Source organism: Balaenoptera ricei, chromosome 19 (genome assembly GCF_028023285.1).
Source record: "Balaenoptera ricei isolate mBalRic1 chromosome 19, mBalRic1.hap2, whole genome shotgun sequence".
Taxonomy (NCBI): domain Eukaryota; kingdom Metazoa; phylum Chordata; class Mammalia; order Artiodactyla; family Balaenopteridae; genus Balaenoptera; species Balaenoptera ricei.
The window spans coordinates 44,115,488-44,129,476 of NC_082657.1; the positions used below are offsets into that span (position 1 = coordinate 44,115,488).

General features: G+C 42.7%; 1 protein-coding gene across 1 annotated transcript; it reads left to right on the top strand.

Annotated features, from left to right (window-relative positions):
• The first annotated feature begins 785 nt into the window (after window positions 1-785).
• Window positions 786-13,634, top strand: CKLF (chemokine like factor). Its single transcript, XM_059904694.1, has 3 exons — window positions 786-863; window positions 11,126-11,221; window positions 13,518-13,634. The coding sequence occupies exons 1-3, from the start codon at window positions 786-788 to the stop codon at window positions 13,632-13,634; spliced, it is 291 nt and encodes a 96-aa protein (XP_059760677.1).
• Window positions 13,635-13,989: the final 355 nt, after the last annotated feature.

A 13,989-nucleotide genomic window follows, 5' to 3' on the forward strand; every position in this document is an offset into this window, starting at 1 on the left:
ATATCTTTGAGCTGTTTTGCAGATACGGAAACCCCCATCAGATGGGAGAAGTCAATGGTTAAGGACGGTATGCTGCCCACAAGCACGCAGACCCCAGACACCTTGGAACCAGAAGGTTAATGATGCTGACTCCCACTTACCTCACCACCAACCAATCAGAAGAATGTCCAGGAGCTGATCACGCCCTCTTTGAACAATTACTGTAAACCTTCTGACTAACTTCTCCAAGTTGGGACACACAGTTTTGAGGGCATTAGCGCGCTGTGGCCCCCTTTGCCTGGCAAAGCAATAAAACTTTTCTACTTCACCCAAAACTCTGTCTCCGAGATTAATTCGGTGGCAGGGTACAGAGGCCGGATTCAAGTTCAGATGCCACCCGATTTGCATCCATTTTTGTTCAAATAAAATCTTAAAATTTTTAATATGCCTCAATTTATCTTTTAACAAAGGCACAACCAACGTTCCCACTGGACAGACAACTAGGGGGTGGGGAGAAGCTGGTCTGCTTGGCTCCCCTCTAGGTCTGAGGAAACGCTGCGCGCGAACCCTGGCTTTCCGCATAGCGGGGGCCACCAGTAGGTGGCGGCGGACAGGGCCGGGGTGGCTGCCGCGTGCACCCAAGTGCGGACCGAGGTGACCTGCGCATGCGCGCCGCGAAGGCGGGACGCCTTCAAGGGCGGCTCGAGGCCCCAGTGGCCGTTGCAGCTGCGGCGCGAGGCCTGGCAGAGCGATCCGCTGAGGAGGGGAACTGACGGAGAAGTGCTGCTGCTGGGTCTGCAGGCGAGATGCTGACGGTGAAGCTGAAACCGAAGCACCGCCCCTTCTGCTTCAGCGTGAAAGGCCACGTGAAGATGCTGCGGCTGGTGAGGGCGGGGTCTCGGGGTGAGGGAGGGTGTCCCAGCGCGCTCTCCCGCAGGGAGGTAGGGCTGCAAAGTACGAAGCCGATGCCCTGTCCTCTCTTTCAACCTTGTTGAACCTCTGTCAAGGCCTTCCTAGAGGCAAGGCATTTCGCTCTGCACCCTGGGGGTAGAAGACGAGAAATAGGGTGCTGTCCTCCCCCATCAGGGGCTTTACGGACCCACTCATAAAACAAAATCCGCACACCTACATGAATGGCCCACACTTGGACCCACAAACCAGGTACCCAGGTTACCAGGGGAGGCAGCTGCAGTTGTACCACTCAGATGCCAACAAGATTAAAAACAAAAACAAAAGCACTGAGGGGTTTCAGTGGATGCTGTGTTTACCTGCTAGAGCTCAGTAGTTTTTATGTGAGTGAGCTCAAGGCTGATATAGTCCAGAGCAAGGACGATGGAACTCCTGGTTCCTGGGGTGTCAGACATGCCAGGAGCATTGCAGCAAGTTCTGGCAGAGGTTGGGAGAGAATGAATCGTCATTTGGAGGAAGGCGACCCGGCTAGTTAGAGAAGTGGAAATTATCATAAGAGAATATGTTGAAGGAATTCAAGAAGAGAAAAGGGGAAGGAAGAAAATAATTCTTAAAATTTAAACAGGTGACATATAAGGAGAGGAGGTGGAAAGTCAAAGGTTACAGGGAAACAGTCCTGCTTATTATGAGGAAGAATTTTTTTTATTGGGAAAGTTGCCAAAATTAAGTGGCCATTTGGGAAGGCAGTACATTCCCAGACAGAAAAGGTAGCAGGCACAGATGAGCACTTAGCATGTTGTGATGGCAACTTCAGCTTCAGGTGAGTGGGCAGAACAAACTGCATGCAAGGTCCTTCTCACACCAAAGTCTGTGATTCTGAGAAATAACTATGACATAATGCAAGTCAGAATGCATAAAAGAAGTTTAGAAAACTACTCTGGAGTTCAAAAAACGGAGAAATTACCTTGGGTTGGGAGTAAATAATCAGGAAAGAAGTGACCTGAGGGTCTGGGGTTTTATGCCAGGTACTGAAAGCTTTGGAACACTGGAGGAGAAATGGGATTTTGTGAGAAAGGTTCCATTTTTTTTTCAAATATAATTATAAATCTTTCTTATCATTTGTATATGCTTCAAAGTATTCTATAGTGTGAATGAAACACATTTATCATTCCTCTATTTCTGGTTTGATAGTCTCCAGAAAGGTTTCTTTTTTTTTTTTTTTTTTAATTTTTTTTTTTTTTTTTGGCTGTGTTGGGTCTTCGTTTCTGTGCAAGGGCTTTCTCCAGTTGCGGCGAGTGGGGGGCCACTCTTCATCGCGGTGCGCGGGCCTCTCACTGTCGCGGCCTCTCCCGTTCCGGAGCACAGGCTCCAGATGTGCAGGCTCAGCAGTTGTGGCTCACGGGCCTAGTTGCTCCGCGGCATGTGGGATCCCCCCAGACCAGGGCTCGAACCCGTGTCCCCTGCATTGGCAGGCAGACTCCTAACCACTGCGCCACCAGGGAAGCCCCAAAGGTTTCATTTTTGATATATTAATTCCCTCAACAAAATTTTGAATATTTAATGTATTCTCTGCCCTGAGTTAGGACTTGAAACAACAAAGACACCCAAGACAAAAGTCCCTGACTATGGAGTCCTTTAGTTTAGTCAGAGAGAGGCACACAAGCAGATAGCTGTGATGTGTGACAGGATGAAGTTAGAGCACAGAGTGAGGCATCTAACCAAGGAGGTGTCAGGAAACTTCCTAGGGGGACATTGGGTAGGGTTTAAGGGACAGCCACCTGAGCAAAGGCGTGGAGGCCAAAAAAAAAAAAAAAAAACCAGCATGATTTATGCAGCTAACCATAAGAAGTTGAGTTTTGCCTTATTTTTTTCAGCCAACAGATATTTATTGAAAGCCTGCCATGTGCCAGGCAGTGTTCCAGGCTCTTGGGAGATATCAGGGGACAAAGCAAAGATGCCTGTCCACATGGAGTTTACATATTGGGGTGGGAGGGAAGGAAAGACAAACAATAAACACAATAAATAAATGGTGTAGTATTCTAGAAGGGGGTAAGTGCTGTGGAACAAGAGAAAACTAAAGCCAAGTAAGAGAGTGTAAGGGAAGGTAGGGTTGGAGAGGAAGATTGCAGGAATAGAATGGTCAAGTTAGGCCTTGTTGAGGTGACTTCTGAGCAAAGCGTTGAGTGAGATGACGGAGTTAAGCTATGAATATCTGAAGGAAGGGTGTTTTAGGCAAAGGAAAATCCAGTACAATGGCCCTATGGCAGGAATGTACCTGAAGGGTTCTAGGAAAAGCAAGGAAACCAGTATAGCGGGAGTGGACTGACATAGGGACACAGTGGGAGATGAAGAAGGTTTTGAGTAAAGTTGTATATGATCTACCATTTTTAAAAACTACACCAGGGGCTTCCCTGGTGGTGCGGTGGTTGAGAATCTGCCTGCCAATGCAGGGGACACGGGTTCGAGCCCTGGTCTGGGAAGATCCCACATGCCGCGGAGCAACTAGGCCCGTGAGCCACAACTACTGAGCCTGCGCGTCTGGAGCCTGTGCTCCGCAACAAGAGAGGCCGCGATAGTGAGAGGCCCGCGCACCGCGATGAAGAGTGGCCCCCGCTTGCCACAACTAGAGAAAGCCCTCACACAGAAACGAAGACCCAACACAGCCAAAAAATAAATAAATAAATAAAAACTACACCAGCTAATATGTTGACAATAGATTGGGAGGTGGGGGCTGGTGGGGACAGGAGGATTCCTGAAGAGGCAAGGGTAGAAAAAAAGGAGATGAGTTGGGGCTATTGCAGTAATCTGGGCAAGAGATGATAGTGGCTCAGACCAGGCTGTTAGCAGATAGTGGCTCAGACCAGGCTGTTAGTGGAGTAGGCTATAAGAAATGATCACATTTCGGATATATTTTGAAAGTAACCCCAACAAGATTTGCTGCTGAACCAGATGCGGTGTGAGAGAGAGAGGAGTCCAACATCACTCCAAAGTTTTTGGCCTAAGCAGCAGGAAGAATGGAGTTGCCATCCACTGAAAGCCTGTGGGTGAAGTCAATGTAGGCAGAGGATCAGAAGTTCAATTTTGGATTTCACTTTAGAGATGTCTATTAGACATCCAAGTGGTAATACTGAACAGGCATTTGGAATATACAAGACTGGATTTTAGGAGCGAGATTGGCACTGCAGAAATAGAAGTATTTAAAGTCACAAGACTGATGAGATCATCAAGAGATGAGTGTACATAGAGTGGAGAAGAGGACCATGGATGGAGCCCCAGAACACTTCAACTTTAAGAGATTGGGGAGAGGAGGAGGAACCAGCAAAGAAGAATGAGAAAGCACAATTAGGAAGGTAGGAGAAACTAAAAGTATGGTGTCCTAGAAGCCGAATGAAAACTTTCTCGATGGAATGATCAACTGTGTCAAATACTGATGATAGTTCAAGATGAGGACTGAGAATTGAACATTGGAATTATCCTGTGGATAAATTGTGAACAACTCTGCTAGATAAGTAGACAGGAGCTGAGTCATGGAAGACTTTGAATACCGTGGTGAAGGTAGGCTCTATTCTAAAAACCATGGGGAGCCATTGAAGAGTTTTAAATAGGTGAAGAATTGCACACATTTTTATTTCAGAAATTTTACTGTAGTATCTTTGCCATGGTAATTCAAGGAAAAGATACCGAAGGGCAGTAGATTTAGGGACAAAGTGGATTCCCAAAATGCTTAGGCATTAAGTCAGCAGGACCTGCTGATTGGTCAGTTGTGAGGAGTAAGTTGGAGCAGTGATCTTAGGTTTCCAGGGGCAGGTGAAAAGATAGATGGTCATATCACCAATTAAGATAGTGAATACAGGAGGAAGGGGCAAGGTGACAGTTTTGCACACGGTGAATTAAAGATTCTAAATGGCTATTTATGTGTGAGATGTTGAGGATAGACCTGGGACAGAGACCCAGGTTGTGGACAGAATCTAAAGGAATGCCATCATTTTAAAGAGATGGGTGAAAGGAAAGCCCACCGAGAGAATAGTTTCAGAGGTATAAGAACTAGAAAAGGTGACATGGGAGCCAAGGAGTAGAAAAGTAGGAAAAAGCCAATGGCAAATAAGTCATGGGGGGCCAGTAGGATAAGGATTGAAAAATGTTTGTTAAATTTAGTAATTTTGCAATCATTGATGATCTTGGCAAAAGCAGTCTACATAGAGTGGTGAAGGAATGTTTGAGGTATTAGTGGAATATTTAAAAGCTAACTGAAAACAAAGGCCAGGAGTTAGGAAAGATATGAGCTGTTAGTATGGATTAGGGGAGAACCCAGTGTGACTGAAATCATGGGAATTAAGAAAATGGATTAATCACCAGTGCCAAATTCCAAGGTTACAGAAGATGGGGACTGAAAAAGTGACCCTTGATTTCATAAACCCATGAACTCAAGACCTTGGTTCAGTAGAGTAAATGAAGTGATTTGAGATGACATGTTGCTGATCGTAATTATATTAATTATAAAGAATGAGTTATTTAGTAACTAGTTATATTTACTGTTACTGCTTACACAGTTATATTTACTGTGTAAGCAAACTGACCAATTTAGAAGTTTAAAGGTAAGCTACTTTTACAGTAGTGAAGTAATTGAAAGAATTATGAATAAGTAGCCTATATAGATCTAAGGTTAAAAAGAGAATGTGGATGCTGACAGACTGATCATAAAAGTCTAGCCAGGGAAGACTCTTGACAAAACCATTCTCCAAGAACACAGAGACTTTGGATAGAGCTGTGTCTCCTAAGAGCATCATGACATTGACAGACTCCCAGGGACCTACCAGCTTATATTTTCCTTTAAGTCACTTTTCATTTCTGTTTTCTGTATCTTCATTTGGAAATGAGGAAATTGGATTAGATTAATAATCTTCAAGGCGTTTTTTTTCCACTTAAGTTTTTGTTAATTCTGATTGCATTATGTTTAGATAAGAGGAAGTGTGCTAAAAGGCGAAGCATCAGAATTGTTGGGGTTTTTTGTTTTTTGGTTTTTTTTCCTTTTCTTCCTCACAGGATTCTTTAGAGAATTGTTTTTCTCCAACAATTTGTTTTCAACTTTCCTCCCCAGTATTTTTCATGGCAACATTCTAAGTTTAAATTTGACAGCAGATTCCAGATTGTTAAGAGTTAAGGAGTGATGAGTGGATGATAAGGAACTATAGCAGCCAGTATACAGACTTTTTTGAGAAGCATTACAGGGAGAAGTAGAAAATGGGAATTTCTGTGGGGAGCAGGGTGAAAGGAAGGTATGTGTGTTTTAAGAGAAGATAACTTAGATATGTTTAGAGGATGATGAGGAAAGGAACTAGTGGAGGAGGAGAGATTGAAGGTACGAGAGGGAAAAGGAGATATTTAGTGGAAAAAGATCAAGGGAACAGATGTGGGAAGTGATGGTGTTAGGTATACAAGCGGAGTAATTAATTAGACTTAAAACAGAGAGGGATACCTAGTTCTCTAAAACACAAAGAGAAGTCAACATCCATACATTTTAGTCTTCCTCTTTTAGATATGTGTGTATATGGAAGAAACCCATTTATTTTGTTATTTTAGAAATGATCATTTTTACAGCTTAAACTTGTATTCAATCATCACTGAATATATCATGTTTTTTTTTTCTATAGGCGCTAACTGTGACATCTATGACCCTTTTTATCATCGCACAAGCCCCAGAGCCATACATTGTTGTCACTGGATTTGAAGTCACTGTTAATTTCTTTTTCATAGTTTTATATATACTCAGACTTGATCGATTAATTGACTGTATATTTTGGCCTTTGCTTGTAAGTGTTCACTTTCACTGTTAAAGTTAACTACTTTTTCCTGCCATAGAGAGACATTTTAATAAACTCTGTTCTTTAGTTTTCTTAAGGCTTTAAGGAATCTCTGACAGGCTTAGGAAGGAGGAACTCTACCCACTGCTAATGTGCTCTGGGGAGATTCTCAGGGTATCAGGGCAGCCACGGAGCATAAATTCTCCTCTGAGCTCTATCAGTAGATGTGGCTGACCTTTCAGACCTTTCTTTCTAAGGAGAATTCACGTAGGTGTAGATCTTCAAAAGAAATTTAAATTTAAGATCATGGTCAATGAAATTATACAGCATTCTTAATCTTTACCTCCTTTTTAAATGCATGTTGATATGACCTCAAAATTGGGGAATAGAAATGGAGACAGATACACAAGTATCTACATCTTACACATCCCTGATCACTAAACGGAAAATCAAAATAATTTAGAGGCTGAATAAAGCACAACATTTTCTTACTTCAAAATGTCTGTAATCATTAATGCCACATAATTTTTAACTCATCTTGTAGAACCTTATTTAGTAGCTTATGGACTTTACCTGCCATACTCACAGCATTAGGAATAACTGCCCAGGGGAATGCCCAGATGGTCTGGAAACTTTCAAAATAGGCAAGTTGAAGATATTAACTAAGGGATACTTGGCCCTTCAGCCTGGACCATAAGCTGGTTCTAGGAAGAACTGAGTGACTTCACTGCTCCTCTTTCAAGTCTTATCCCCAGAATCCTATCTCCATGGGTCTCCTTTCTGAGACCCCTGCTGCCCTTCCACCCTTTGGCTGGGCTGGTAGCACCACTTGTCTCATCCTCTGGGATTCCAGAGTGCTGATATCCAAGCTGATGACCCATATTAAGAAGAGAGGACTTCAGAGCTATTCTCAAACCATAAGCGTCCCTTAAAGTGGTGCCTTCTGGAACCACTTTTGAAGACCAATGATGAGCATTTCAGGCTAATCACAAGCTGAGAAAGTCCCCAAAGTGGAAAGCTGGGAAATAGATAGGATCTTCATGGCACCTCTCCAAAATCCTCCTTGATCTACACTTTGGAGCTGGACCTGACTGAAGTAAGTTCTGGGACAAGAAATTACAAAGCCTTCCTCAGTTGGCCCTCAGGGTATGTAATACCATTTAGTAGCAGAAAGGACTAAGCTAAATTATCCCAAGGATTTCTTCAAGGAGATGAGGAATATGGTCCACATCCTGTTAATCTTGTACCCAAAAAGTCGTATAGTTGCTCTTCACACTCTGCTTTTCCAAAGTTAATAAAACTAACACATTTTAGCATTTATTTTTCCTCAAACTGTAGTAATTCTCTGGAGCTTCTTACACGTCCCAGTAGTAAACTTGGAGTCCTAAAGTTAACAGAACACACTGAGAAGGAGCGTGGCCTATGTATAGCATACTGAAAGTAGTCTCCAAATCTCTGAGGCTCACACTTGGCTGATACTGTACTCTTAGAAATGGTGCTGTATTGGTCAACTAAGTTATTACTCCATCATGAAACCCAGATTCCTCTCTGCTCTTGATCTCATGAAATCATTTATTCAACAAATATTAAGTATCTGCTAATCCCAGATTCTATACTAGCTTCTTTGATAAAACAAGACACAAATCTTGCACCTGAGAAACTTTCAATGTAGCCAGGAAGTAAGATAGGTGAGCAATCCAGTATAACAGGTGCTGTGATAGATGTATACCCGGATGGTGTGGAAGGGAAGGGGACCAAGTCACAACAGGCTTGCCTGAGGAAAACTACGCCTGCGTTGAGGGCTGGAGGATGAAAAGTAGTTAGCCGACTGATACGGGACTGAGAGAGCTTTCCCAGTACAGGGAGCAGTGTGTGTGAGGGTCTAGGGGGAGAAAGAGCTGGACCCTCAAGGACCTGCAGGAGTTCTGAGTGGCTGTGAAGAAGGGAGGGGCAAGAGTGGAGGTCTGAGAGGCAGTAGGAGGTCAGAGCATGCAAGGCTTTGAATGCCCTGAGTTTTAATCCAAAGGCCGCTGGAAGCTTTGGGAGGTTTTTAAGTAGGAGAGTGACATGATTAGCTCATATCTGAGGAGATCACTGGTGGCAGTGTCGATCATGGCTTGAAGAGGAACAAAACTAGAGGTAGGTCTCAGAGACCGCTTAAAAGTCTCTTATCATAATCCAGACATGGAAATGAGAAAGGCCTAAATTAAGGTTAAAATGGTAGCTGGTGAGAAGAAGTGTTGATGAAAACTGATAGGACTGGGTAACAGGAAAATCAAGGATAGCTGCCATTTAAAGAACCGTCTTAAGAGGGTAATGAGACAGGAAGTACAGGAGGAAGGACAGCTTCAAGGAAGGGCCAAGGAGAGTGGTATGTAATGAGTTCAGTTTGAGAAACAGAAGGTTTTAGTTGCTTATGGGATATTCAGATGGAAATGTTCAGGTCTGAAGCTTAGGAAAGAGAAGTCAGCTGCAGCTTTGGGAGTCATCACCTCGTGATGGTAAATGAGCTCTGGGAAAATGGCTCGGAGGGAGAGTAGAGCAAGATAAGGCAAGACTGGGAAATACCAACATCTGGCGTGGAAAGAAGGAGTGGCCAGAGAAGGACAGGAGAGGACCCAAGGGAGACCCATGTCCCAGAAGCCAAGAGAGGAGAGCATTTCAAGAAGAAAGAAGTGGTGAATAATGTCACAGGTAAAGGAAGAAAGCCCAGAAAAAAATATATCTATATTCACTGACTGTATCAATAGAGGCCCCCAGTGACCTTTCCCAGAGTGGTTTGCCTTGAATGGACAGGTGACAGTAAAGCAGTGGGGATAGTTAGACTGAGCAGGGAAGGACACAGCTGTAACCAGAAGGGCCACCACTGAGTTGAGGAAACCTGGCCAGGGACAAAGGAGGGCAATAAACAGTGAGGTCCCAGCAGAGTGGTTGACGGGAATGGGGCCAGAGCACAGCTGGAGAAGTTGTCTGTGGCTCTTTCACTATAACAAAAGTGAAGGACACAAAGATGGCTGAAGATTCCAATCAATCTGTAGGTGGGGAAAAGGTAACCTGTAAATACTTCTATCTGATGGCCACTGTCTTCACTGATTAGGAAAGAGCTTGGCCGTCTGCACACAGATTTGTGATATGTGTCATTGTCCCAAAGTTGCAGTAACTAACACAGTTTGTAGAGCAGGCTTCCTCTGACTGTTCCCCTCAAGTGCTCCAGTGACAGAAAACACACAAAGTGAGCCAACCCAGGGCTTTGTGGTGATACGTAAGTACAGGCTCAAAATTTCTATGAAATCTCCATTTTTGTAATTAAATTTATATTCTACTCCATGGCATATTGATGTTTGGTTTTAATAGAAAAGCAATGCTTTAAACCACCATTAAGGATCACTGATGTTCTGGAGCAGGTGCATCCTTTTTTTTCCCCCCTGTGATTCTCTGCACTCCCTAGAACACCATTTTTATCTGAAGCCATTCATATACACTTAGCCAAATTACTAACAAGAGGCAGGGCTGCCTGTCTGAAGCAGAGGTGTGGTCTATTGCCTTGAAGCAGAGCAAAATACCTAGCACAGAGGAGCGTTAACCTAGAACTCAATATCTCCTGCAAATGAGGACTTTTTTCCTGCCTAAGTGTATCTAATCTTGCCCTGTCCCTGTTGAACCTCTTTCTATTTTCTTTGTAATAACTACTTTTCTAAACTACCAGAGTTTTGAAGTTTGATGTTTCTGTGTTAAAAATTCCTTCTTGCTACCGTTATCTGCAAATATATATAAACCATTCCAGAATAAAGACAATTTAACTTTCCCACAGTTTACATCCATTCAAAATGTAAGTTGCACCTCTTAAAGCCACAGTTCAGAATGAAAATGCTTCATTTCAAGAAATTATTAAATGAATGAGCTACATCATCAAAAAATAATTGCATAATTGGCCAGCTGTTGCATACAGATATGTGGGAGCTTTTTCCCGAAAATTACCACTTTCTCCAGCCCTAAGTTTTATTAATTGCATTTGGAGTAACATTATAAAGTTGTTTATTTTATGGTGTAGAGCACTCCACACTTTCTCTTATATTATTAAAATTGAGCATCCTGACTTCCCAGTGTACCATTCTACTTTAAACGTTCCGCATAATACAGCATCCACTCCTAACCAGATGAGCTCTCCCTCCAACTACATTTAAATAAAAAAGACATAAGCCTGTTAAGGAGTTAAATGATTGGTGTATCATAGGTTAAGAGACCCATTAGGCATCATTATAGGCCAAATACAATATATGTGTCATTTTACTGCAGCAGTTTGATTTCCTAAAACTAAATAAAACTATTTAAACTAAATAAATTTAATAAAATGGAACTTTCTAAATCTTTAGGGAGCTGATTCATTTTGTTGGTGATCTTCATGTAAAGCTGACCTTTCTATTCTGTGCTTTCAGGATATTATCAACTCAGTGGTTACAGCAGTATTCATGATAGTTATATCTGTGTTGGCACTGATCCCAGAAACCACAACATATATAGTCATTGGAGGGGTAAGTGGAGGTATTTCTGGTTTCTTCCTTCAGGTTTGATCAGAATTCAAATTTACTTGAAAAATAAATACAAGTACAGAAAGCTAGACTGTATTCATCCTTGAGGCTTCTATGCCAGTACACAGTACCTAATGGCTTAATACTTTTGTGTGTGAACGCGTACCCTGATTAATGTCAAGGAATATGATTTCACGCTAAAATTGAAGTTAACCAAATAAAGAGATTCCTCCATATTTCTCATAGATATGTAGGGCTAGACTAGACTGAGAAAAGCTACTGGAATCAGTTACAGTACTAAACTCTCAGAAACCTGTCAAGAAAAAAACAAACCATGGATGAATTTCAGAGCTCTCCCTTTTCAAGAAAAGGATACATCCCACTTGTTAAGGTGAGACAGACTGTTCTGAGCTCAGTTATTTCTTGTCCAGATCCTGCTTCAGATGGAATTTAATAGATGTGTCATCGTAAGGGAATGGTGGTAGGAAGCCTTGTAACTAAAGGATTATTTTGAACACTGAAGAGAAGCAAATCAGTTTAATTTGGAAGGCAAGCCAAAACAAACGAAGAGTCAAGTAATTTAGTTACAGTTCCATCCGATATTCTTCTGAGATTTCTTATAGGGGTTTCAAAATCATTTGGCTTTTCTAGGTTCTGATTTAGAGAAGTGAATTATTAAGTTCTTCTTAAATAAATCTCCCTCCTACTTCCTTGTCTTTTCATAGTATGGGCCACTTAGGGGAACTGGCCACGTATATCAGAATCCATGGCTTTTCAACTCCTTCATTAGGCCCAAAGCAACTTCATGAGGGATGGGAATTACTCTGGAAATGACATAGTGCTGTAATAGCAATTTCTCCTAGTTGTCTTTAAAGATAATTATGGAGAAAGAGGGATGAGGCATAGGGTTTACTTTCACTCACTTATTTACTCATTCACTCATTGATTCATTCTTTAAGTGCACTTCAGTAGGTGCTGACAAAATATAGAGCCACAAGCCACAGGTGGCTATTGAGCACTGGAAATGTGGCTGGTCTGAATTGAGATGAGCTGTAAGTGCAAAATACACACTGGATTTCAAAGACTTACTGGCCCCAAAAGAGAGTGTAGAATTTATAATTTTATTATATTGATGACATGTTAAAATTACATTATTTTGGATGTATCAGGCTAAATAAAATATATTACTAAAATTAATTTCACTTGTTTTTTCTTTACTTTTTAATGTGGCAATTAGAAAATTTTAAATTAATTATGTGGCTTACATTGGTGACTCACATTATATTTCGTTTGGACAGCTCTGGACTAGAATGTGAGCCCTATATCCTCAAGTTGCTTAGAGCCTAATACAGGAGACAAAAGTGCAAACAGCTGTGTCTGAGCGGTTAGCAGAGTACTGTGGGGCACAGAGAAAAGGAAGCAGCTACCTCTCTCCGACAGTGGAATCGTGGTTTGCCAGGACTAAAGGGGAGGAAACGGGGATGGTTCCAGGTGGAGGAACCAGCAACATGCTGTGTACCAGAGTCATGAAAGCACCAGTAGGAGGTACTTAGCGTGGTCAGGACCTAGGAAGCTGCGTTTGAGATTCAGGATGGAAAAGGAACAGTGTCTGAAGCCAGAAAGCCAGATTTCTTGGCAGTTGGATGGAGCTGGTGAAATAACACTGACATCCCCTTTCTGCAGCCCCGGCACCAGTTCTCAAATAGCCATCAGAGTACCTAAAGACCATGTTCTAGTTTATTCCCTTTACATCAGTTTTGTTTTCCTGAGGCCTATTTAGAATCCCACCCCTTAAGTGGATGTAGCCGAGCCTTTGAGAGTTCACTTTGGGTCATCTTATCACTCCAGTTCTCCAAAGCTCTTATCACAGCTACTATCACCATGGTTAAATCTTGAGCTGGTGTTAACCTGATCTTTTCTCCAGTACAGTTTGCAACAGGAAAGTCAAACAGTTGATCATTGGGTATAGAAATGCTGATTGGTAACTAAGTACCATCGCAGGGCTTTAAATCGTCTATCCAGGAGCAAGTCAAGAGATCCAGACAAGTATTTGTTTCAGAGCCCACACCACCTCAATATTGTTTCTACTCACTTAAATTATCTTTCCCTTTCTCTAGGAAGGTACTGGGAAAACTTGGGAATGAGAATAAAATGATCTCTGAAGTCTCTTCCCATTTTAGTATTAGGTGACAGCGTAGGCAGCAATCCTGGTGCCCTCGCAGGAGAGGAAACCGGTGGGCAGACCACCTAAAACCTGTGCGACCATGGCCCCAGCAGTGACACTGTGTCTTTGTTTCAGGTGTTTGGACTCGTGGCCTCGGTGTTCTGTATTGCCGACGGGGCCCTTATTTACCGGAAGCTGCTGTTTAATCCAAGTGGTCCTTATCAAAAAAGTGCTGTTCATGACAAACTATAAGTTTTGTAAATTTATATTCCTTTTTAGTTGATGCTAATTATTAAACATATCTCTTTATTCTGACACATGTTTTCTGCAGTGCTCATTTTAATCTCTATATGGGAGCTGGAAGAAGAGATTTAGGAACTGTGGGCCCAGCGCTGTAACTTCCAAGGGAGCGCTCGAGCGCCTGAATCTTATGGGATCCGGTTTTCCTGTTCCTGGGCCCGGGAGGCAGAGGAGAAAGGCCGGGAGGCCCGAAATGGTCTTCAGAGCCCGCTCCCCGGCTGGCTGGCAGCACGGAGGTGGTGGCGTTGAGGGGACCTTGAGTTCCCAGGCTAGGCAGCGGCGTCGCATCCCGGTGGCTACGAGGGCG

Coding starts and splice junctions, on each gene's coding strand:
- CKLF (XM_059904694.1), top strand. CDS start 786: ATGCTGACGGTGAAGCTGAAACCGAAGCACCGCCCCTTCTGCTTCAGC. Junction 864..11,125: donor ACGTGAAGATGCTGCGGCTG/GTGAGGGCGGGG, acceptor CTGTGCTTTCAG/GATATTATCAACTCAGTGGT. Junction 11,222..13,517: donor CATATATAGTCATTGGAGGG/GTAAGTGGAGGT, acceptor TCTTTGTTTCAG/GTGTTTGGACTCGTGGCCTC.